A 22,020-nucleotide genomic window follows, 5' to 3' on the forward strand; every position below is an offset into this window, starting at 1 on the left:
GAAGCGGTATGCTATGCAGAGTCACACGGTGGACGAAGCACTGTTTCATGCTTCTCACGTGGACACTTGGCAGGCGTTGATCGAAAGCGCCCCCACGTTGTTGACCGGCGCAAAGGTATTTTGATATGCCAGGGTACATGCGCTGCGGGAAGCAACAACGCTGCTCGCTGAGGGTCACAGGACTCCCGCTACTTTTGCCCACCGTCCATGTATCGGTGCTTGCTTCCTATTGGGGACGTAGCGTGTTTATCAACGGCGCGATGGATTCCTCAGCGACATGATCTGCTTGCTAAAGTCATTATAATATCATGTCTGACATAACCAGGTCGTTCAGCTCGGCGTATACGCATGCAAGGGTCTGTACACAGTGTAAAGGCCCTCGACACTGCTGTTATCACGAGGTAGACGTCGCATAAAGATAATTTGCTATTGAGATAAGATAAGACATGCATAATACGACGACACAATACGGAAGGAGCGTCGTCTTGAGGCAGCGGGTTGTCACGCGTTGATGCTGTTGCTCGAGTCCTCGTCGCCGACATAGCTGTCGTTGTTCGAGATGTCCGCATCGTTGCCCGTGTCGTCCATCGAGATGTCCATCGAGTCGTCCATCGAGACGTCCATCGAGATGTCAGCTTTGTTGTCGCCGTCCATCGAGATATCGCCGTCCATCGAGATGTCGGCGTTGTTGTTGGAGCTGCTGCTGATGCTGGCATCGCTCGAGACATCCATGAGGTCGTTGTTGCCGAAGATGGACTCGCGCTTCTCGAGCTTGGCGAGAAGCAGCTCGCGGTACGTGACCATCGACGCCTCGAGGCACCACACGACGGGGCCGTCGACGACAGAAAAGCGCTTCAAGCCGCCAAACACCATCTCCGGGTTCGCCTTGAGGACGTAGTCTTGGAAGGCATCACTGCCCGACTCGACGTCTTCCCGCGTGAGCCCCGACACGACGGACTTGAACTGCTCGAGGGCAAACTTGGTCGTCTCGAGCCCGGCCTCGGTGACGGCAGCGGTGTCGGGCGAAACAACCGAGGTCGCGACAAGCGCATTGGTGAGTCCGCCGGCCCACTCGAGCCCGCGCTCGGCGTACGGGATCAAGCTGCGGATGACCTCGCGCGTGACCGAGTCCGCTTCGATCTGGATCGGCTCGCCTTCCGTGGCCGGGCGACGCGTCAAATCGTCGACAAAATACGCGTAATATGGCCCCTTGTACCCTTTCGGCAGCGGCGCCGGCTTCTTGGAGCCCGGAGAGAGGACCTTGTCGGTGAGAATCACTCTCGGAGGAATGAGGGCGCTTGCCGCCTACGCACATATGCGTCATGAGCGACATCAACCATACGAGGCACACGTACCGCAAGCAGCGTCGTCGACGATGCAAAGTGCAGGCGCAGCCCTTGCTCCGTGAGGTCTTTAATGTCCTCCGCGCTCTTGAGCGTCAACGTTTCCAGGCGCAGCCCTTGCTCCGTGAGGACTTTGATGTCGTCGGCGTTCTTGAGCGTCAACGTTTCCAGGCGCTGGACACTGGCCTTGATCTCGTCGACGCCCCCCGAGACACTGAGCAGCGCCAGCGCATGCGCGGCCATCGTGTCTTCTTGCTCCGCGTGCGCGGCCGCGAGGCCATCAACCTTGGCGTCCGTGAGCGCCTGCGCGGCTGCGAGGCCATCAATTTTGGCGCCGATCTTGGCGTCGAGCGCCGCATGCGAGTGCAGCAGCTGTTCGAATCCCGCCTTCTGCGCCGCTTGCAGGCTCTGGAGCACAGCCTCGAAGGCAGCCGGCTTGGTCTCGAGCTCCTGCTGCTGGACCACCGCGCTAGCGGCCGCTTGACGGCCCGCACGCTTCTTGATCGTCATCTTGACTGGGGGCGAACACCCGGTCTTCGTGTTCACCATCGTATCGAGGCCCCGCTTCCCAGCTACACTCGTCCCGGCAGGCTTCTCCCTATGCGTCCACTACATACATACGCGCGTTTCGACATGGAGTCTTACAAGGCGTTGCGTCTTGGCGTGGCGGCGGCCGCCTGCGCGCGCGCTGCCGTTGCCGGAGGCTTGTGATCCGAGTTGGGTCTGTCACACGCAATTGAGTGTATCGGGACAATCGCTCGCCATGCGCCGTACCCCGTCTCGTTGGCGCCAGCATTGACGACCGCGTTGATGGCTTTGCGCATATCGACGACACTAGTGTACATAGGAACCGGATCGATCGAGAGTCGCTGCGTACATTTGCTTGGCTTGTGCATAATCAACGCCAAAGATGTACTGCATGGCCGCGCGTTCGTCGGCCGAGAAGTCGATGTCTTCGAGCTTGGCCACGACGTCGGGACACGGCGCACGTGTCGGCGCACGCTCGCGAATGGTGCCCTTGTGGATCATGACGAGGTCGGTGAGGGGGAGGGGATTGAAGGCGCGCGTCAACTTGTAAATGGCATCGGGCCCAGCGGAACCAAAGCGTGGTGGCGCTCCGTGCATCTCGGCCATGGCGCTACTACCGGGTACTTGCGAGATAATGAGCAAGGAGCGGCCGTCGGTCGTGCCCGGGGTCCGTTGATACAAATACCAAGTACGCGGCCACGAAAGGTACTACTTTGTCTTTCTCTCCGCCGATGGCCAACGATCAGCGAAGCTTCGTACTAAAAAGAGTCTGGCACCAGAACGAGCAAAAGAGACCGAGCTCGTACAGCCAAAGACGAAGACGTTGGGGAACGCGCCGAAACGTGTCGGCCGTGTACAAGGCGATGAACGAAGCGTTCCACGCTACTACGCCCATACTAGCAGTACACAGCACAGCATACGCTCCCTCGTATTTACTAGCGGCGCCGCGCCGAGGCTCGTCGCTGTACGACAAGCATTGCTGTTGAAGGATGCCATCGGGGTGTTGCACTCGTCTCTTTCTTGCCAATGCGCGAGACGATGGGATTGGCCGCCTTCTGCTGAGCACCATCATTGTGGGTGGTCGTTTTGTTCCGTCTTGGGCGCAACCACCGCGTCGGGGACCCACGTACAGTGTACGACTAGTACACTGTGCAGTAGCGTTCTCTCATGTTGATTGGTCCGGTTGCCAACACGGCAGTGTGATTGGCGGAAAACACGTTTAATCCAATGACTGTGAATTTGTATGAAAAAAGGACCAAGAGGCGGCGGCTCGTGTCGACGACGGAACGTGGCCGATGCTCTGTCGTCGCTCGCTGCCGTAACATACGTTTGAAGGGAATTTCAGCTTAGCCCCCTTTTGTCACGCATGGGGCTGAATTTGTCCCGCGAGGGGCAAATTCCCAGATTTGGTCCTCCGGTATCTCGCTTGTTGTCTGCTGCGTGTGGTATTGCAGTCGTGCGACCCGGGACTTGTGGTGAGCGTTGCATCACGAAGAGTGTAATAACAGGTCCCGTGCGTCGTTTTGGCGTGTTTCAAGGACCCATAAACACGCCTAAACGAGGTCCGCCGAGTATACCGATTCGAGTAAAAGTCACAATAGTACGCACCTTGACTCGTGTGTCGCGATAACAGCGTGTCCGACGGCGAGACCTCCGCGGGCTGCACCGCTTCGTGCCGTATTCTTCTCCGAAATTAGTGCTCGATGGAGGTTTAGGGTCCGTGCCCCGCAGATACGTCTAGACGGACAAGGAATCTCGACGGTGCGTCATTGTAGTGAACGCGCCCGCTTCGCATGTTCGAAAGCGAGGTCTCGGAGTCGCAGAGGGCCATGCGCCCCGTCAATTTGAAACGATTCGCCAGCAGCATACCTGGACCTTCTCTCGACCGAGATCGTCGTGCTGCTACTCCTTCAAGGGTACCAGCCTTTCTGCTCGCATGCATCTCTCATGACACGTCTTGCGGAATGTAGAGACCACTGGAGCGTGACCATGGTCTTCCGTCTCAACACAGCTGCGGCAGCGCCGGCAAGGATAGTCTTTCTCGACACGTACGACAGTCGGCACCACGAGCGCACGATTCACGCCCACGTGCGCACGTTTCTGTCAACTGTGCATCGCAAGAGCTGTCCGCACAGTCGGCAGCCGCTGAACGAGAGTGAGGTCTACTTCAAGATGCCATTGCAGCGCAACCCCAACGACAGTGGCATCTCGATGCTGCTCTACGTGCAAATGGCGCTTCTCGCGTACAGCCAAATGCGATCGGCACGCAAAGACTGCAACAAATCGCCTGACGTCGATTTCGATACGTTGCGCGCTTCGTTCCAACATACAGTCGACAACGTGGTAGAGATGGTTGACGAAAGACGTCAAGCGATGCTCGAGGCGCTCCGAGACTCGGATACAAACGAACGAAATGAACTAGTACACAACATCTCCATTTGATTAGAGAAGCGTGGGTTGCTTGCAGTCAATTGCAGCCACCCCTATGCTCTGCGTGATGACTTACAAGGCGATATGGAGCACCAGACTGCGTGCGATCGATGTGTCGTCATGATGTCGCTCGTGTTAAGCGCCAATCAATCAATCAATTAATCCATCAAACGTGTTCGCGTTGAAATCAAATTAGCAAAAACTAACTCAAAGATTTGGCATACGTAGTGCTACGCCTGAATGTGTGGGAGTGGGCACCAGCACTTGGTCGTTGGGAGTGAGCTGCGCACGGAGAGATCCATCCCGTGGTGGACCCCGCTCGCCGAGGGATATCTCGCGCGAGGTCGTACACAGGCTCCTGTACTCGGACCACCCGACAGAGGAGTGGTTGCTGTAGTACGTTTGATCGAGTCGTTGTGCGTGCCGCTCAAGGAGGTGCGCGCTGGCCAAACCACCGCCATGGCCGTGCACTGCGTCAACAAGAAGCTTGTGCTCAACCGCGCGACGTTTCGAGAAGGCATGGTGCTCGTGTCGGCGAACTGAAGCGTGCTCCCATTCATTTCGCACCGGTATATCCGGGCCATTTGAACAAGTGCCCGCTTTACACTGCTGTGAGCTCGTGCTGTGACGATCGCTTTTCCGGTACAGAGTGATGGTCTGAAACGCAAAGTGTGCGGAGTGTTTGTGGTTCCTTGGTCGGAAGTGCTTGAGCTCGACAATTGTTTGTGCCATACAGAAAGCATATATGTGCATCCGAGGCCGTAGGCTTTAGTCCATTTGGGTCGATTGGCTACTTGCCCCTCCCTTGCCTTTCGGTGGGTTTGAAGGTGGCCCACGGAGGTTTTAAGCCAATGAGCACAGAGCCTTCGGCATCTGGAGTGTTTGATTGGCCTATTTCCACATTGCCGTTCCTACTGACGCCCACAACTAAATCCGCGACCCCGTGACGACCCTTACTTTGCCCGCTCGCTCGCCGATGCCTCGTCCTCTGCGACGCTGGCTCGTGCGAGCCCCACACGCCGCAACTGCTTCCGTCATGCGCCTTTAGCGTACGAGCTGCTCAAGGAAGCCACGTAACTGGTGTCTGGTGTCCGCGCCGACCGCGTCGTCCTCAAACTGGGGACGGCCCTGCCGGCGCACCCAGCACATGACCGACACGGCTTCAAGGTATGACCATTCAACATCCTACGGCGCAAACTATTAATCTGCGCGTAGAAGAGCCCGTCGTCGCGTTCCCGCGCCCCGCGCCAACAGCTGGCGCCCATGACGGCGTGCTTCGGTCGGAGGACATCCTCCTGCTGATCGCAAGCTACTCCAAGGGCGTCGGTCGGAAGACCTCCTGCCGCTCATTGCGAGCTTTTGCAGCGGTGTATCGGAGGACGTGTGCGCGCTCCGTCGGGCCTGCCGCGGCTGCTCCGTGGCCGACGCCTTCCACGCGCTCTTCAAGCCGTGGTTCGCTCGACGGGGCACGTCGGAGCTCCATCGACTGTGCCAGGTGCACCTCTTGGTGTACGCGATCGACTTTGAAGACATGGAAGTGCTTCGATGGCTCGCGGCAGAGCACCGCATCACGGCCCAAGCGAGCCACCATGGCAACCATGCCTCGAAACTCGAGCTCCCAACGGCGTCCACGTACCGCTGCCCCGATCTCGTGTCGGTCTACTATTGGACCAACGGGTCGACAACGATCTACACGCACCGCCGCATCGTGCGCAAAGCGGCGATCCGGAACCACGTCGACATCCTCCGCATGTCGTTGGACCTCGGGTGCGGCATGAACTTTATCTGGGAGGAGGCTTGAGCACAACGGCTTCAACAAGGGGACGATCGAAGCCGCGGTCCAGAGCGGCAACCTCCGCTGCGAGCAGCAAGCTCAAGATTCTGCGCTGGCTCGTCAAGCAGCCGAACGCGACCCAGCACAATGCACAAGGTGCTCGAGTCCCTCGCAGCACTTGACGGCAGAGGCAAGCGCTCAAGATACGAGGGCGGTTGCATGGATAGCGTGCAGAAGGCGGCATTCGACCAGCTGCTGCACTCGCATGCGGCGCTCGACGCCAAGATTGATGGCGCTGCTCAGTGTCTCGGGGGCGTCGACGAGATCAAAGCCAGTGTCCAGCGCCTGGAGACGTTGACGCTCAAGAGCGCCGAGGACATCAAAGACCTCATGGACACGATCCTGCCTCCGGGCATTTTAACCCCGGCTCGACTGAATCAAGCAGTCGACGCCGTGGGCTTACTTCAGCAAGACGGACAACAAACGACTTGATACATTCCACACATGCGTCGTGGTTTCAGTAGTGTTTATATCATAATGGAATTGTGTTTGCTTGTCCATCAACTTGTCCTTTATCTCTCTAGTAGTCGAAAAGAGTCGAAGCGCAGAGCCGGTTAACTAGCAGATGCGATCGCAACCAGTACGGCGCGCCACGTTCCGTGCGAATCTGTGGGTTGGCGTCCAAACTAGTGGTAAGCGATGATTCGTCAGGTTTCCTTGACATCCAACGACGCCTCGATAGTGGCTCCAATGATTTGCAATTGGTGGCGCGTCGGCCCGAAAGCCTGAGCAAGAAATTCGATGGCGCCGCGGCTGCCAAGGTCGTGCCCGTCCCCAAGATCATTGCGACCGGCGGTGCTTGGTAGCTATTTGTACGCGCCTTGAATCATCCGTCGCGACAACAGCCTCTCCGACGGCGAGACCTCCGCTGCACCGCTTTGTGCAGTATTCTTCTCCGAAATTAGTGTGCTATGGAGGTTTAGGGTCCGTGGCCCGCATATCGGGATACATATAGACGGACTTTGCACCAGGAATCTCGACGGTGCATCATTGTCGTGCACGCACCCGCTTCGCATGTTTGAAAATGACGCCTCGGAGTCGCGGAGGGTGTCAATTCGGCTTGCATGTCTCTCACGTTCTCTGTTCCAACGACGTTGCGGCTGCCAGCACGAGACTCTGTCTTGTATTTCTACATGCTAAACAATCCAAATATTCTCTTGAGACCCATCGTCGTACTACATTATTGCATTACGACGCGTCCAATGACGTTTACATGGCTGGAAAGTCCTTGAAAAACTCGATCGAGATGCGCTCGAGGTGCACGACGACTTCGGCCATGCCCGCGATGAAGCCCGTCTCGTGGTACGGAATGTCGTACTGCTTGCAGAGCGACTTGACGAGCACGTTGAGCGCCGGGAGGTTGTGCCGGGGCACCATCGGGAACAAGTGGTGGTCGATTTGGTAGTTGAGGCCGCCCATGAACCAGTCAATCCAGACCGACGACGTCACGTTGCGCGTCGAGAGCACTTGGAGCTTCCAGAAGTCGGGCTTGCTGTCCTTATCAAAGACCTCCATGCCGTTGTGGCCGACGCTAAAGACCATCGCGAGGAAGAGGCCGCACGACGCCTGGCTCACAAAGAGGAACGACAGCGCTTGCAGCAGCGACATGTTGGCGGCGTACACGAGGCCGAGGTTCCAGCCATAGTAGAGCAGGAGGCCGGCGCGCTCGAGCAGAGGGTACTGGACCTTGTCAAAGGTGCCACCAGGCCCAATGTTGTAGAAGGCGTACATGGCCGACTGGATCACCCACGAGATGCGCGCAAAGAGCAGAATGGGAAAGTACAAGTACGCTTGGTAGCGCATGAAGAAGAGACCGACGGGCGAGTCGACGGCGTGCTGCGCCATCTTGAGCGACCACGCGAGGATCGGCATCGTGTCAATGTCCGGGTCGCCGTGGAAGGCGATCTCGGGCGTCGCATGGAGGTTGGGGATCGCGTGGTGGGTGTTGTGCTTGTTCTTCCACCACTGCACCGAGAAGCCCTGCCAGAGGTTGCCGACCATGACGCCGACGAGGTCGCCGTACAAGTGGTTCTCAAAGACTTGGTGGTGCAGAAAGTCGTGCGCGAGCCAGCCGCACTGCTGGTAGAAGAGGCCAAGGATGACGGCCGCGACCATGTACATGGACGTCGAGTCGAAATGGAGGCAGATGGCCGCGGAGACGAGCGCAATGCTCAGCGTCGAGACGCACTTGTAGAGGTAGAAGAGCTTGCTCGAGTCGTACAACCCAAGGCGCTTGACCTCAAGGCGCAGCTTGCGGTACGACGCAATGAAGTCCGACTGGCTCTTCTTGACGTCGTCCGAAATCGAGCTGTCGACGGTCGCCGTCGACTGGTCGACATCGCCGACGTAGTACTGCTCGAGCAGCTTGAGCGCCGAGCTCGGGTGGAAGACGGCGAACGCATCGGTCGCGTCTTCGCCGGCCTGCGTGAACATGACGACGCCGCCCGGGTGGTCGTGGAAGGCCGAGATGTCGTACACCTTGTGGTGGATGACGATCCACGCATTGTCTTGGCGGCTGTGCTCGCGGATGGTCGCCCACGAGATCTTCTCGGCCTTTTGCCCCTGGACCATCTTGCTGCTTGGCGAATCCACGAATGGCCTCCGTCTACCCATGACCCAATCTTGTGTCTTGTGACGCCAACATGGCCATTCCCTTATTCCAGTACATTGCATTGCGATCCACCCAATGGCCTTGCGAGCATGCCTGTCAAGTGTACTCAATTGTGCAATCCGCTGCCATCAAGTGAAACGTCTGGTTCGACCCGGCGACCGTCCTCTTGTACGGGTAAGCTCGAAGATTGTAAGAATAATGTACGAATCGGTCGAACATTACGCAATGTACGTACGGCACGCCAATCCGACCCAGTGCGTCGACGGTCGTTGTCACCACGGACGCCTGCCTGCGTCATCGATGGAGCCAATCAGCGACGGACGCCGTGTCTCTGCACCGCGTACGATGACGAAGCAGTTGGATTTGGCGCCAACGTGGATGGTGCTATGAAGCCCATGGAAGATCGCAATGGCTTCGAAAATCCAGCCAAGCATTATGTATTGGCTGCTAGCTTGGCCACTAGAGTTCTTAGCCGGACGTGAACGGTGGCTGGAGCTGTGGGGCTCCCGAGCATGAACCGCCGATGCTGATGATGATACAACATCTGCATAGACAAGAGCGTCGACGTAGCAGGCGGTACGGTGCTGCTGCATGGCCGTGCGCGGCAAGTCGTTGGGTCCACCCATCGTCCAATATCCAACTCTATCGACCGTCAGGCGCTGGTGCAGCTATAGAGTCCTGTCTGTGATGTCTCGAAATGTAGTACATAGCAGAGCAATGGCTCCAAGTCTTGGCAACAACGCTGGAGCAATGGAAGCACCGTGCACCGCACAGGCCACTTGCATCCAAGCGCCTGCAAGCTACTGCTACGTTGGGCTACTCGTTGCATGGATCCTTGAAGAATGGTGGAGTGGTCCCCATTCAAACACCAAGCGATCGTTGGTTGATACTATCATCTTTGCACCAAGCGACTCGTACGTGCCTACGCGTGGCGGGTCGCGTACGCTGCCTCGGCGGCCTTGACTTCGTCGTCGAGCTGGAGCCAGCTCTCCTTAAAGTACTCGCCCGAGATGACGCGCTTGGCCATCTCGAGCTTGGGTTCCTTGTGCTTGGGGTTGTTGCAGAGATCGATGGTTTTGGCGCTGGCCTTCGACTCGTCGCTGCACCAGCTCTCGCACCAGAGCCACTCTTGCGGCAGCGAGTGGATCGGGATCTGGTGCTGCGCATAGTTGGGTAGATCCTGGTCCAGATTCGAGAGCGAGTTCGGGTCGGCGCTGAGCTGGTCGTACACGGCGCGGAGCGTGTCGCCGGCCGCCATGCGCCGAAACTTGACCAAGTCGACGACGTACAAGGCCGAGATGTGGTACGGCTTCCCGCGCAAGTGGTCCTTCCAGTAGCCTTGGCGCCAAAACTGGAACCCGACGTTGCGCGAGTCGCAAAAGGGCGTGTACGCATACGGCTTGCCGTGGAGGTCCATGTGCCAGAGCTCCTTCAAATCGGCGCGCACGACTTGGTCCGCGTCCACGTAAATGATCTTTTGCACACCGAGCGGGAAGAGCACGTCCAAAAACAGAATCTTGTACCTACAACCAGAGTTTAGATTGTACTGCATATCTGGTAGTATGATAGACCCCCAGATAATGCGCTGCTTTTCGGTTTGCCGGCGCAACCAGTTGGGCCACTTGTACGTCACGAGGCGAATGTCCATGCCAAACTCGGCCTGCAGCGCCGGCACGCTCTTCTTGAAATCTAATGACCACCACATGTGAGTTCTACCATCTAGAATCTAGAATCTGGGAGTACCTGGCGACAAGAAGTTTTCCAGCAACCAAAACGTCACCGGGTTGTTCGTGCGCTTCAAGACACTGAGCATCATGAGCTTGAGCATGCGTTCGTACAGATGCCCTACATCATATCCATATTATCGCATCCACATATCACATCGGTGCATGGACATACCGGTCGCGACCGAGAAGACGTGGATCGTCTCGCCACGCCGCGTCGCCACCGCATCCTTTGCAGGCTGCTTGGTGCCCCACGAGACGAGCGACTTCCAGTACGACTGCGTCGCTTCGTCCTCTTCCTTCTTCTTCGCCGCCGGCTGGTCCTCGGGCTCCTCCAAGAGCCGCGCATACTCGAACCCGGGTCGCTTCTTGACGTCGAGCTGCGTAATATCCGACGAAAAGTCGTACACGACGACGCGCGCGTGGTCGGACGCGGCTTGGTCGACCATCTCGTACAGTTCGGACGCACGGCCCTTGGCCAGTTCGAGGCGCCACACGCCCGGCGTCGCTTGCAGCTGAAAGTACCCGAGGTTCTTCATGACGACCGTGTCGCGATGAAGGACGTCGGCGCCGGCCGTGCGCTCGAGGATGAGCTGGAGGCCGTTGGGCGGCGACGGATGGTACGCCATGGTGCGGTCAATGCACTGGCCGTACACGAGCAGGCTCTGCACGGCATAGCGCGCCGTGGCGTCGCCTTGGATGTTGTCGACGTCGGTATCCGAGGCCACCATTTGCACGTTAAAGAGCTCAGGCGTCTCGACGTTCATCGTGAGCACGGGCGGCCGGGGCAAGACACGGAACGAGGGCGCGCTGCCCCACGCGTAGCGGTAAAACCGCTTGAGCGGAAACTCCGTGTAGGACGGCGTCGGCGTCAGCACCAGGGTGATCTTGGCGCCGAGCACGTCGCGCAGCATGCGCAAGACGACGCTGGCGCGCTGAGTCGCCTCCGAGAGCGGGTCGAGGTACGCGATGACGTCCAAGAGGCTGCGACTGGCCGCGGACGTTGCAAATGTCGTGTGGCGGTCGAGCGTCGGAAAGACGGGGCCGGTCCGCGGCGTCGCCAGGTAGGCGTCAACGACCGCAAGCAGCGTCTGGAGGCGCTGGCTCATCGTGGCCGCGGCCTCCACCGAGAGCGCATCGCGCTTCGTCGGGGCAGAGAAGGCGCGGGCAACGGCCTTGCTGCGGTGCTCGCCTTCCCACTGCAGCAGCACCGAGAGAAGCGACGGCAAGAGCGTCATATTGTCGTCCAGAGACAGCGGGCGACCGTTGATGAGCAGCGTCGGGCTCGTCATCGACAAGAGACTCGGCAGCGGGTGCGTGTACGCAGGCGTCTCTTCGAGCCACTGGAGGAGCTCGTGCAAGCGCGTCTCGTCAGGGCTCGCGTCAAGATGGACTTGCACGAGCAGTTTGGCGTGCAAGACAATGTCCGACTCGGACTTGGCCTTGCTCAAAAAGCGCAAGATCTAGACCTCATTTGTTTCGATTCAGAAGGAACCGCAAGGGCGCGCACCTCGAGCACAATGGCCAAGTACCGCGCATCGTCCAAGTCGGAAAGGGCATGGAGCATGTAGCTCACGCGCGACCCGATCGACGAACGCGACGTGCCGAGGTGCACGAGGCTCAGGCGCACGTCCGGCGTTTCCATCGTCGTCTTGAGCGCGTTGTAGGCGCTCCGCGCGCCCGCTGGCGTGTCCAGATCGACCATCTACATGCCAGAGATGCTTCACACGCCCATTGTACACACAAACATGTGAGGTACCAAAAGAAGGCTCTGACGCTTGGGCTTGGTCGCCGTGTGCGGCATGTGTAGATACGTGACGTCGTCCCAGACCTAGAAACGTGCGTCGTCGTGCCCGTTTGGAAAGGACTCGTACCGACGACGTCAAGTGCAAGTCGAGCACGGGCACCGTCTGCGACGGATCCAGCCAGCTCGAGTAGACAGGGTAAAACCCTTCGTGCGCGTACAGCTCTTCCAGCAAGTCGGCGTCGTCCGAGAATTTCCCGGCGCGCGCGAGCTCTTGGTACAGCGGCTGGTCCCGCCCAAAGTGGGCCATGAGCCCTTCTTGGAGGTTCAGGTCGCGGCGCAAGACGCCGTTGAAGACATACGAGTCGAGCGGCAGCTGCGAGGCGAGCACAACGTCCGTCATGGCCCACACTCCGTCGTCCTGGCTCACGGAAAGGAGCAGGTCGCGCGCCGCCTCGAGCGCCGATCCACGGTCCAAGCGGTGGGTCACGGCTTGAACGTAGATGAGGAGCGCTTCCTTCACGGTCACGCCGCCGCCGAGCTCAACAATGCCATCCAAAAACTGCTTGGCCGCCTCGTGGCCGTGGTCCCGCGCCGCCAAGTAGAGCTTGGTCACGTGGTAGGCCGACGCGGGCGCCTTGTCATCGGTCGCTGGCACATAGGTCTCCCGGTCCTAGTGGCATGGTCCTCGTATGACGACATATCGGATCGACTAGTACCTCGGGTGCGAGCGCGAGCAGCTCGGGCGACGTCCAGAGCACACCAAACTGCACCGGTGCGCCGCGCAGAATCAACAAATGGATTTGCTGCAGCACGTTCGCCGCTTGCTTGGTCGTCGGATCGAGCACGAGAATGACTTCGTACATGACGCGGCGCAGAAAGATGAGGTTCCACGCCGGCTCGGCGAGCACCGAAACGTCGGTGGGCCACTCGGCGGTCATCTCGTCGCTCTCGATCGCGTTGAGATACAGCGGCGCCGTGCCATCGACGGGCCCACGGACGCGCACGCGCACCTAGCGATACTGGTCATGGTCCACGTGCTCGGAGCGCAGTATACCTCGCTGGCTTGCGTGGACAAGGTCGTCATGGCACTGTGGACCGCCGTCAGCGTCGTGTCGTCCAGCTCCAACGCCCGCAGCGCGTCGCCTTGCTGGACTTCGCCCGCGAGGAGCTTGACAAAGTCGAACGGATTGAACGTCACGTCGCTCAAATCGTGGACCATGCCGTTGACCACAATCTTGTTGAGAAGTTGCTATGCGACATGTCGTGTTGATACATTGATACAACACGTCGAGACAGACCTGCGTCGCGACGGTGCGGCGGGCGGTGGCCATGGCCGCAATGCGCTCGGACGGGATCGGCTCGGTCGTCAACGCGAGGCCCGACGCGTACTTGGGAAAGTTCTGGGCGAGTTGCTGGAGGCGCGCCAGCGGGTCGGTCGACGCCAAGATATCGCTGGCGGCCAAGTACCCGAGGTGGTTCAGTTGCCATGGCTAGCCCAAGACGAATTAGCGATCTGTTTTGTGTTGTGCTATGTCGTTGATACCGCGTCTTCGTTGTTTTCCGTCGCGTTAACGCTGCTAAAGTCTTCAAACTCGAGCTGGTATGCGCGCAGCGCAGGCCCGGTCTCGGCGCCTTTCTTCATCAGCACCGAGACAATGAATTCATCTATGATTGTGGGTCAATGTCAATGTCAATGTCCATCTCAATGTCAACGACGAGGCGGCTATTACCTTCGTCGTCGTCCGTCGGCGTGTGCTTGGAGTGCGGCGTCTTGGAGTCGTCAAACGACTTGTACTCCATGTTCTTGATGTGCAGCGAGACGCCGTAGCCCTGCAAATGCACGGGCTCCACGTTGTTTTGCGGTGCGTGGCGGACGATGTAGCGCACGGCCTTGGCCTCGGCGAGCGGCGCGAGCTTGCTATGGAAGGCGCGGAACGAGCTTGTCCCGAGCGTGCCGTACAAGAGCACAGTCGGCGCGTTGGCCACGTCCTTGTCAAAGACGTGGTCGACATGCAGCTCAAAGTCGTGCTCGCCCGACGCCGCGCAGCTCTAGAACGCATGTGTGAGAGGCCAACTCGTCTCTCCTTCTGCTGTACGGTATCGGTGGACGGCGTGAGCAAGGCGTTGTCCCAGTCGGACGCGGCGCAGACGACACGGGTCGCGCACCCTGTCTCGTGGTAGATGACCACCCACGCCGACGCCGCTTCGTACGCGAGGCCGCAGCCCTTGTACGCCGACTCGATGGCGAGCTACGCACGTGTTTTGAGCTACGAGATGCGTAGAGAACGCTCGGTAACCTGGTGGAACATTTCAATCTTGGGCGACTGCGCGCGCGTCTGGAGAACGAACGGCAGCAGCTTGGCGATCGTCGCGTCCGGCGGCAGCACGTCATGGGCGGCGTCCAGCGCAAGCGCCGTGTAGTTGATGCTATCCTTCTGCTGGATCGCTTTGGCGCGCATGTCGATCGCGTCGACGTAGCGGAAGAAGAGCGGCGGGTCGACCTCGGCGAGGAACGCCGACGTCTCGAGCACGGGGTACACGGGCGACGAGAGGAACGTGGTCGTGAGGTCGACGTCCACCTTCCTGCTGGCAGCGACAGTCATCGCCAGGACCAGCGCCATGGCCGCGGCAAGCCACCGGCGGGCGCAACCTGAGGACATCGCTACACGTCACCACAATCTGGAAATTGAACCGAGTCGTGCATACCGGTTTGGATCTGAACCGGTCGTGTAACCGGCTCATGTGGAACCGTTCTGTATCCGGACATGTTATCCGGATGACACGCATCGGGCCATGCATGCCACGCAGGCGTGGTGATGCGCGCGATACCTGGATCGAGTTCGTTCTGCAGATGAGAAACAGAATCAAGGAGTAGCATCGTTCTCGCCGTAGGCGGATGACGCCCGTCATGTATGTTCTCTGGCAGCTGAAAGCTGAAAGGGCAGAGGCCCCCGAATCGAGAGTGGGAACTTTGGTACATCCCCACCAACTAGTTCTTGAAACGTTGACGCCTCGCCAAGAAGAAGCTTGGGATGTGCTGGATCCCACCTCTTACCATGCTTACGCGGCGCAGTTGTGACTAGAATACTGCCTTGATGGCAACGGCTGGATGGAGTCAGGCCCGAACAATTTACGACCGCCAGTGGCTACCCTGGTACTTGAACGCCACGGACATTCTTACCAGCCCGCCAGCGTCGAGAGCTCATTTTCCAATTGTTGTACACCTCACCATGAAGCTTCTCTCGTCGTCGCTCGCCGTGCTCGCCTCGTCCGCCGTGCTCACCGACGCCCACGGCCGCCTCCTCACGCCGCCCCACCGTGGCTGGATCGGGCGTCTCCCCGATTTCAAGCACGTGCCCATCGACTACGACGACAACGGTTTGAGCGCCGGCGGCGTCGGTGTGACGAGTAAAGGACCCCATGGCACGTGCGGCGACCTCTACTCGAGCGCGACGCCCCGTGCGCACGAGAATGGCGGCAAATACGGCTTGTTTCCGACGTATGGCGCCAAGGCCATTGGCGGCTGCTACGCACCTGGCGCGACAATGAAGCTCGAGGTCCAAATCACGGCCAACCACAAGGGGTACTTTACGTTTGGCCTTTGCAAGCTCGACAAGCCATCGGACGTGGAGACGGAAGGCTGCTTCCAGCCGCTTGCGCAGCCCAATGGCCAAGACAAGTGGCCCCTACCGCCCGGCAACGACGTGTTCAAGATGCAGTACAACCTGCCGCGGAACGTCACGTGCGACGGCGACGCCCACTGCGTCCTGCGCTGGTGGTACATGGGCGGCAACAACTGGGGCGCCGCGGCCCAAGAGCAGTTTTGGAACTGCGCCGACATTTACATCAGCCACACGTGTGGCAAAAGCCCCACCATCTCTTTTCGCGATTAGCGGTTCGAGCCGTGGTTCAACCGCCTCCAAGTCATTTGAGCGAGCGAATGTGGATGACACACGTTGTTTCTCGTTTCCGTTGCGACGATGCACCGAGTTTTGAAACCTAGTATAAGGTAACACAGAGGTTTTTCTCAAGGCGTTCCTTGCCAGCAAATGCCCTTTGAAAGTGTTTCTTTTTTGATAGATTGTGGGATGGCGTGAAGGGACCCGTTTATGGCACATACGATGTAGGTGGCGGCTTTGACAGCAAGGCGACGAGATGCCACGTCGCTAGTCAAGGTTTTACTTCAACATTTGAGCGACTTGGGGTAGCCACCGGGTTGGCGGCGGCGATGCAAATGGTGGACAAGGCTCGTTCGTTTTTCATCAACAACATATAAGCCGAACGGGTGCGCTCGTCTCTCCTGCTGTACGTTTGAACGTACGAATATTATTTAAGTCACTTGGCCTTTCACAGAACACCGTGGCTCTGCCTGGGAATGGCTCTTCTTGGGTGGAGGAAGTACCCGACGCGAAACATCAACCGATGCCAATGTGGATGCGAAGTTTCTTCCGTGGTCACTATCCGTAGGCGTGTGCTGGCACCTCGATGGCTCTGGCAGCTGCTCTGGATGTGCTGGCTACTAGAGCTAGCATCGGCATTTCTGCAACCGATGGGGATGGCAAAGTACATGGAAGCAAAAAGGAAGCCGCGTGCTGCGTGCATCGTTGCGTTGGCTTCAACCCCAACCCTTTCAGAAACACCTACCCCGTGTGCAAGGTGGTACCCGACACCGTCGAGGTCCCACGGCATCGGGCAAGCGAGTCCGACGTGTGTTCATAGGAGCACTCGGCGACGTGCATCGTGATGGACTCAGAAGTAGTGTCATGCTCCCACAGCACCCTTTTCTACTTCAAGCCAGAAGACGCGCCATCTCGATCGAGACTCATTTTCCAATTGCCTCTGTCGGACGACCACCGTCTTTCACGATGAAGCTTGTTGCCTTGACGCTCGGTCTTGCTGCGATCCTCCACAGCGCGGAACCCCACGGACGCATGATCAAGCCCGCGCACCGCGGCTGGATGGGGCGCCTCCCGCAGTTCTCCTTTGTGCCCATCGACTATAGCGACAACGGCTTGAACGCGGGTGGCATCGCGGCCACGACATCCGGACCCCACGGTGTCTGTGGCGACCCGTATGCGCAGGCGGCGCCCCGCGAGCACGAGACCGGTGGCATCTACGGCCAATTCCCAACGTACGGGGCCCGCGCCATCACGGGCTGCTACGCGCCAGGTGCGGTCGTCGACATTCAAATCCAGGTCACGGCCAACCACATGGGGTACTTTACCTTTGGTCTCTGCAAGCTCAACGAGAAGAACGACAAGGAGACCGAAGAGTGCTTCCAGACGCTGACGCAGCCTGGTGGCGAGAAGCGCTGGCCCGTGCCGCCCGGCAACGACGTGTTCAAGATGCAGTACCAGCTCCCGAGCGGCGTCACGTGCGACGGCGATTCCCACTGCATCCTTCGGTGGGTCTACACGGGCGGCAACAACTGGGGCGCTGCGGGCCAAGAGCAGTTTTGGAACTGCGCCGACATTTACATTAGCAACACGTGCGGAAGTCCGTCGCCGGTGACTCCTGCACCCGCGGTACCGACCGTTGCACCTGTGACGCCTGCACCCGCGGTACCGACCGTTGCACCTGTGACGCCTGCACCCGCGGTACCGACCGTTGCTCCAGTGACGCCTGCACCCGTGGTACCGACCGTGGCACCAACGCCGCCGCCGTCGGAATTTTGCAAGGGCAACACCAACGTGTGCTTCTGGCCGCTGACAAACCAAGTCGTGCCGTACCCCAAGGACGACTGCATCCAGCAATCTGCGTTCGTGTGGTGCCCATAGCTTCCTCCACGGCGCCATCCGTGGCATTATTGTAGAGAAAAGGCTATAAAAGGCGTAATGAAATGGGTGTCCTTTACGTGACGCGATCATTGCTCGTAGGCTCGACTGCAAGAGGCAACCAATGCATTGGGACGCCGTGCTGCCGTTCCCACTATAGTGGCATCATACCTCGGCGATGGTCTTAAGGTCTTTATGCTTTGGCAAGGCCATGCTTCTGATTCCTTTTTCAGTCCTTGCTGCTTCTAGTACCGATAGAAATCTTTTCGTTGACCACGAAATAGATCTCGAGACAATCTGTGCACGACCAACAGATGTTGTGTACTTGACGGCGCGGCGTCCCACTGCTGATATCGGCGGCCGCACCGCCGGCGCCAAGAGTAGGAGGATGATGACGGACGATGTTGACGGGGATGCGGACCTTGAAGTTAAAACCTATAGAGGGACTATGATGCAGCGCCGACTCGACATCTCGTTGAACTTGGTCGTCTCTTTACACTTGCCCGTTCTCTCTTCGCAGCCCTTTCTCTCGTACCGGTACAGTAGCTCAATGGGTTCATCAATACCCATGGGGCATAGTGTGCACGCCACGGTTGCGCGACTGGCGGCAACAGAACGCGCGCAAATCAGCAACTTCTTCGCCTGAGTTGAGGTTCCCAGAATCACGTATGGATCAGATACAGGGCTCGGTTCGCAACCACAGCACTCGCAGCTCAGTGTGCAATTGACTTAACCACCATGAAGTCCATCTATCTCGGCTCGCTTCTCGCTTTTCTTGCCGTATCGGTCGACGCGCATGGCCGCATGATTGCACCGCCGGCGCGCGGGTTCATGGGCCGCCTCGACCAATTCAACTTTGCTCCGATCGACTACGACGACGACGGTCTCAGCGCCGGCGGCATCGGCGCGACAAGTGGTGGTCGTCATGGCGTCTGCGGCGATCCGTACTCGCAGGCGTCGCCTCGGGAGCACGAAACCGGCGGCAAGTACGGTCTGTTTCCCAAGTACCGCGAGCGCGCGATCACATCGTGCTACGCACCGGGGGCCGTCATTGACATTGACATTCAAATCACAGCCAACCACCGCGGTAGCTTCACGTTTGGCCTGTGCAAGCTGCACGGCAAGAACGACAAGGAGACCGAAGATTGCTTCGTGGACCTTTTGCAGCCGAATGGCAACTTGCAGTGGCCGCTGCCCGGTGGCAACAAGAACTTCCGCCTCCAGTACGCGCTTCCATCAAATGTCGAGTGCGACGGCGACGCTCACTGCGTCCTGCGGTGGGTCTACACGGGTGGCAACAACGCCGGTGTCGGGCCCGACGGCCAGGAACACTTTTGGAACTGCGCCGACATCTACATCAGCAACGCCTGCAACGGCACCAACCCGTTTCCGACACCCGTCCCAACACACCAGCCATCGCCGGACGATGGGTCTGGTGGCTACTACCCGCCGGCGCCGACCACAAAGGCGCCGAAACCAACGCTGGTGCCGACAGTGACTCCACGCCCGACAGCAACCACCGCACCGAGCACAAGTACGTCACCGCCAACAGGCGCGCCGGGGGACAAGTGCAATGGACAGAAAAACGTGTGTTACTGGCCGGCCTCACAGCAAATCGTACCTTACGGCAAGTCGGACTGCGCGCTTTTTAGCTCGTTTGTGTGGTGCCCGTAGTAGTCTAGCCGAGGCAGCTGCCGCGTCGCCAAGTAGTCCTCGCGTCGGTACCCTCGACTGAAGATAAACGACTTAATCATGGATGTTTAGCGAAAAACCACCGTTTTGACACCTCTTTTCCGTTACCAACCGGCTAAATGATGCACAATATTGTCACAATTCATTGGTCGATTAGTAGGTTGACTTCGACGGAACGCACTGCGAGTACCACGCGTCAAACTTTTGGCACGTGTTTCCTGTTGCGCAATGGGTATGGCCCGTGTAGTCCTTGCCGCCGCACTGCTCCCAGACCTTTTTGGCAGCATCATCATGGACGCTCGGCTTCTTCGTGTGAGGTTTCTTCGTGATAGGCTTCTTGGTTGGCTTGTGCGGCTTTGCGCTAGGCTTCACCGATGGACGACGTGTCGGCGATACAGGTGCGTCGTCGGGTTAGGCACGTTGCTAGGCGACGGCGTCGGGGCGTTTGTCGGCGCCGACGCGTGAGTGGGGAAAACTGGCGCCGGCGTCGGGTTCTGGCTGCTCGGCGACGGCTTCGGGTCCGACCCGCACGTGTCGCTGATGTAAATGTCGGCGCAGTTCCAGAACTGCTCCTGGCCGTTGATGCCGGCGCCCGGGTTGTTCCAGCCGACGTACCACCAGCGAAGCACGCAGTGCGCGTCACCGTCGCACTTGACGTCCGACGGCAGCTTGTACTGCATCTTGAAAAATCGTTGCCTGCCGGGAGCTGCCACTGCTTCTCGCCGTTGGGCTGCGACAGCGTCTGGAAGCACTCTTCGGTCTCCTTGTCGCCCTTGGCGTTGAGCTTGCAGAGACCAAACTCAAAGTAGCCCTTGTGATTGGCCGTGATCTGGATGTTGAGGTCCATGGTGGCGCCGGGTGCGAAGCAGGCGCCGATGACCTTGGACCCGTGGTTCGGGAAGAGACCGTACATGCCACCGGTTTCGTGATCCCGCGCGCCGCTGTACGGGTCGCCGCACACGCCGTGCTTGCCGCCGGACGTGCCACCGATGCCGCCGGCGTTGAGTCCGTGGTCCGAGTAGTCGGCGGGGACGAGGTCCTTGAACTGGGGCAGCTTGCCAATGTAGCCGCGGTGGGGCGGGAACACCATGCGGCCGTGAGCATCGACGTTGGAGACGGCGGCCGCAAGGAGGAGCGTCGAGACAATGAGCTTCATGTCGACAATGTGAGTGAAATTGAAAAGTGAGAAGTTTTCCAGACGCCAAGAGGCGAGGTTGTGTGGCAGAGGACGCAGTAACATTGACCTATCTTTCAACAGGTGCAAGGCAGAGAAGCTACCAGACTGTGTATCCCACACGAGCCGGCACAGGACAGGGCACAGGAGCTGGGTCATCGGCTGTCAGTGGTGCAACACATTGAGCGGTATCGTGTATCCGGGGGGCAATGTCTGGGGGGCATGGCTCGAGCAGTAATGTGGTCGAATGCCCCAGTATGAACCGACTCCGCACGGCAGCTATGTACAAGCTATTTCCGGCTACTACTACAGGTATACAACGACGATTACTTTGGTTGTTAGCTACAATAAAGATCGAGCAACATTTATTGGATCTTCAAGTGCTAGCCCTACCGTGCTATCCATGGTCACGTCGGTAATGTCGTAATTTGTGTTTGCCACAAATAACATGTTGGTCGCTGTACGCCGCTGCAGACCGCCAATGCCGACGAGACATAGCGTTTCGAGCTCTCCAAAGCATTCTCTATCGATGTGCCAGCTACGAAAGCTTTCATTATGAGACGCGATTTGGCCGGTCTGGGCGGCTGAACTTGAATGTTGTGTCGTCGATGGCGTTTCATCGCCCGTGATTGGCTAATATTTTGAAAAAGAGCAGCCAATGAAATGATATTACCGGCGTGTGCATGACGTTGCCAAGCCTGGTCGTCGAGATGGTATGGATGTCCACGGCGACGACGCAAGCATGTCCAGGCATTGCGTGGCGAGCTGCTCCGAGACCTCATGTTCCTAATGCGCTGTATCACATCGAGGTAGAACACGTCGCTGCAATGAATGCGGGACGGAACCGTGATCGCCAGCACTCATCGCGTGATCTGGAAGAGGCTCCAGAGAACCGCCATCGTTGCCTTAGTAGAGGCTGGCCAGATGCAGTGTCATCGTCGCCAAGCATGGCGAGGACATTATGACTATATCATCATCATGGTATACACAATTCATTTCTACATTTACATCGATAGGGTGCTAATCGTGTGCTTAGCGCAGGCGCTTGGGCACGCACTGCGAGTACCACTCGTCCTGCGTGACGCAGATGCTGCCGCCAACGCACTCGGTGCTGCCCGTGTAGTCCTTGCCTCCGCACTGCTCCCACGCCTTCTTGCCGCCGT

At 58.7% G+C, this 22,020-nt stretch overlaps 8 protein-coding genes across 8 annotated transcripts; 5 read left to right on the forward strand and 3 right to left on the reverse strand.

Annotated features, from left to right (window-relative positions):
- Positions 1 to 412: 412 nt before the first annotated feature.
- Positions 413 to 2,477, reverse strand: SPRG_06916 (hypothetical protein; the record flags this gene model as incomplete). The annotated part of the gene is made up of 5 exons (XM_012346377.1): positions 413 to 1,305; positions 1,356 to 1,941; positions 1,989 to 2,066; positions 2,118 to 2,177; positions 2,221 to 2,477. 5 exons carry the CDS (start codon positions 2,475 to 2,477, stop codon positions 502 to 504), a joined length of 1,785 nt encoding a protein of 594 aa, XP_012201767.1. The 3' UTR covers positions 413 to 501.
- Positions 2,478 to 5,448: 2,971 nt separating this feature from the next.
- SPRG_06917 (hypothetical protein) lies at positions 5,449 to 6,102 on the forward strand (the record flags this gene model as incomplete). Its single annotated transcript, XM_012346378.1, has 3 exons — positions 5,449 to 5,468; positions 5,522 to 5,580; positions 5,636 to 6,102. The coding sequence occupies 3 exons, from the start codon at positions 5,449 to 5,451 to the stop codon at positions 6,100 to 6,102; spliced, it is 546 nt and encodes a 181-aa protein (XP_012201768.1).
- A 120-nt stretch (positions 6,103 to 6,222) lies between these two features.
- On the forward strand, positions 6,223 to 6,567 carry SPRG_06918 (hypothetical protein; the record flags this gene model as incomplete). The annotated part of the gene is made up of 1 exon (XM_012346379.1): positions 6,223 to 6,567. One exon carries the CDS (start codon positions 6,223 to 6,225, stop codon positions 6,565 to 6,567), a length of 345 nt encoding a protein of 114 aa, XP_012201769.1.
- A 731-nt stretch (positions 6,568 to 7,298) lies between these two features.
- Positions 7,299 to 8,721, reverse strand: SPRG_06919 (hypothetical protein). Its single transcript, XM_012346380.1, has one exon. The coding sequence runs from the start codon at positions 8,704 to 8,706 to the stop codon at positions 7,345 to 7,347; it is 1,362 nt and encodes a 453-aa protein (XP_012201770.1). The 5' UTR covers positions 8,707 to 8,721; the 3' UTR covers positions 7,299 to 7,344.
- An 840-nt stretch (positions 8,722 to 9,561) lies between these two features.
- Positions 9,562 to 14,891, reverse strand: SPRG_06920 (hypothetical protein). Its single transcript, XM_012346381.1, has 14 exons — positions 14,515 to 14,891; positions 14,314 to 14,466; positions 13,948 to 14,266; positions 13,761 to 13,882; positions 13,516 to 13,707; positions 13,272 to 13,466; positions 12,934 to 13,227; positions 12,345 to 12,887; positions 12,230 to 12,301; positions 11,981 to 12,175; positions 10,646 to 11,933; positions 10,490 to 10,591; positions 10,318 to 10,435; positions 9,562 to 10,269 (listed from the first exon to the last, which is right to left on the reverse strand). Exons 1-14 carry the CDS (start codon positions 14,875 to 14,877, stop codon positions 9,669 to 9,671), a joined length of 4,557 nt encoding a protein of 1,518 aa, XP_012201771.1. The 5' UTR covers positions 14,878 to 14,891; the 3' UTR covers positions 9,562 to 9,668.
- A 534-nt stretch (positions 14,892 to 15,425) lies between these two features.
- On the forward strand, positions 15,426 to 16,270 carry SPRG_06921 (hypothetical protein). The gene has a single exon (XM_012346382.1). It carries the CDS (start codon positions 15,448 to 15,450, stop codon positions 16,108 to 16,110), a length of 663 nt encoding a protein of 220 aa, XP_012201772.1. The 5' UTR covers positions 15,426 to 15,447; the 3' UTR covers positions 16,111 to 16,270.
- An 812-nt stretch (positions 16,271 to 17,082) lies between these two features.
- SPRG_06922 (hypothetical protein) lies at positions 17,083 to 17,995 on the forward strand (the record flags this gene model as incomplete). Its single annotated transcript, XM_012346383.1, has 1 exon — positions 17,083 to 17,995. One exon carries the CDS (start codon positions 17,083 to 17,085, stop codon positions 17,992 to 17,994), a length of 912 nt encoding a protein of 303 aa, XP_012201773.1. The 3' UTR covers position 17,995.
- A 734-nt stretch (positions 17,996 to 18,729) lies between these two features.
- SPRG_06923 (hypothetical protein) lies at positions 18,730 to 19,665 on the forward strand (the record flags this gene model as incomplete). Its single annotated transcript, XM_012346384.1, has 1 exon — positions 18,730 to 19,665. The coding sequence occupies one exon, from the start codon at positions 18,730 to 18,732 to the stop codon at positions 19,663 to 19,665; it is 936 nt and encodes a 311-aa protein (XP_012201774.1).
- Positions 19,666 to 22,020: the final 2,355 nt, after the last annotated feature.

Source organism: Saprolegnia parasitica, assembly GCF_000151545.1.
Source record: "Saprolegnia parasitica CBS 223.65 unplaced genomic scaffold supercont2.28, whole genome shotgun sequence".
NCBI lineage: Eukaryota > Oomycota > Saprolegniomycetes > Saprolegniales > Saprolegniaceae > Saprolegnia > Saprolegnia parasitica.

Bases quoted from the DNA above. Each gene is read 5' to 3' on its own strand.
- SPRG_06920 (XM_012346381.1), bottom strand. From the start codon at position 14,877: ATGTCCTCAGGTTGCGCCCGCCGGTGGCTTGCCGCGGCCATGGCGCTG. The intron at 14,467-14,514 runs GTTACCGAGCGT...ACACGTGCGTAG, and splicing joins AGATTGAAATGTTCCACCAG to CTCGCCATCGAGTCGGCGTA. The intron at 10,270-10,317 runs GTCTATCATACT...CTCTGGTTGTAG, and splicing joins AAGCAGCGCATTATCTGGGG to GTACAAGATTCTGTTTTTGG.
- SPRG_06919 (XM_012346380.1), bottom strand. From the start codon at position 8,706: ATGGTCCAGGGGCAAAAGGCCGAGAAGATCTCGTGGGCGACCATCCGC.
- SPRG_06921 (XM_012346382.1), top strand. From the start codon at position 15,448: ATGAAGCTTCTCTCGTCGTCGCTCGCCGTGCTCGCCTCGTCCGCCGTG.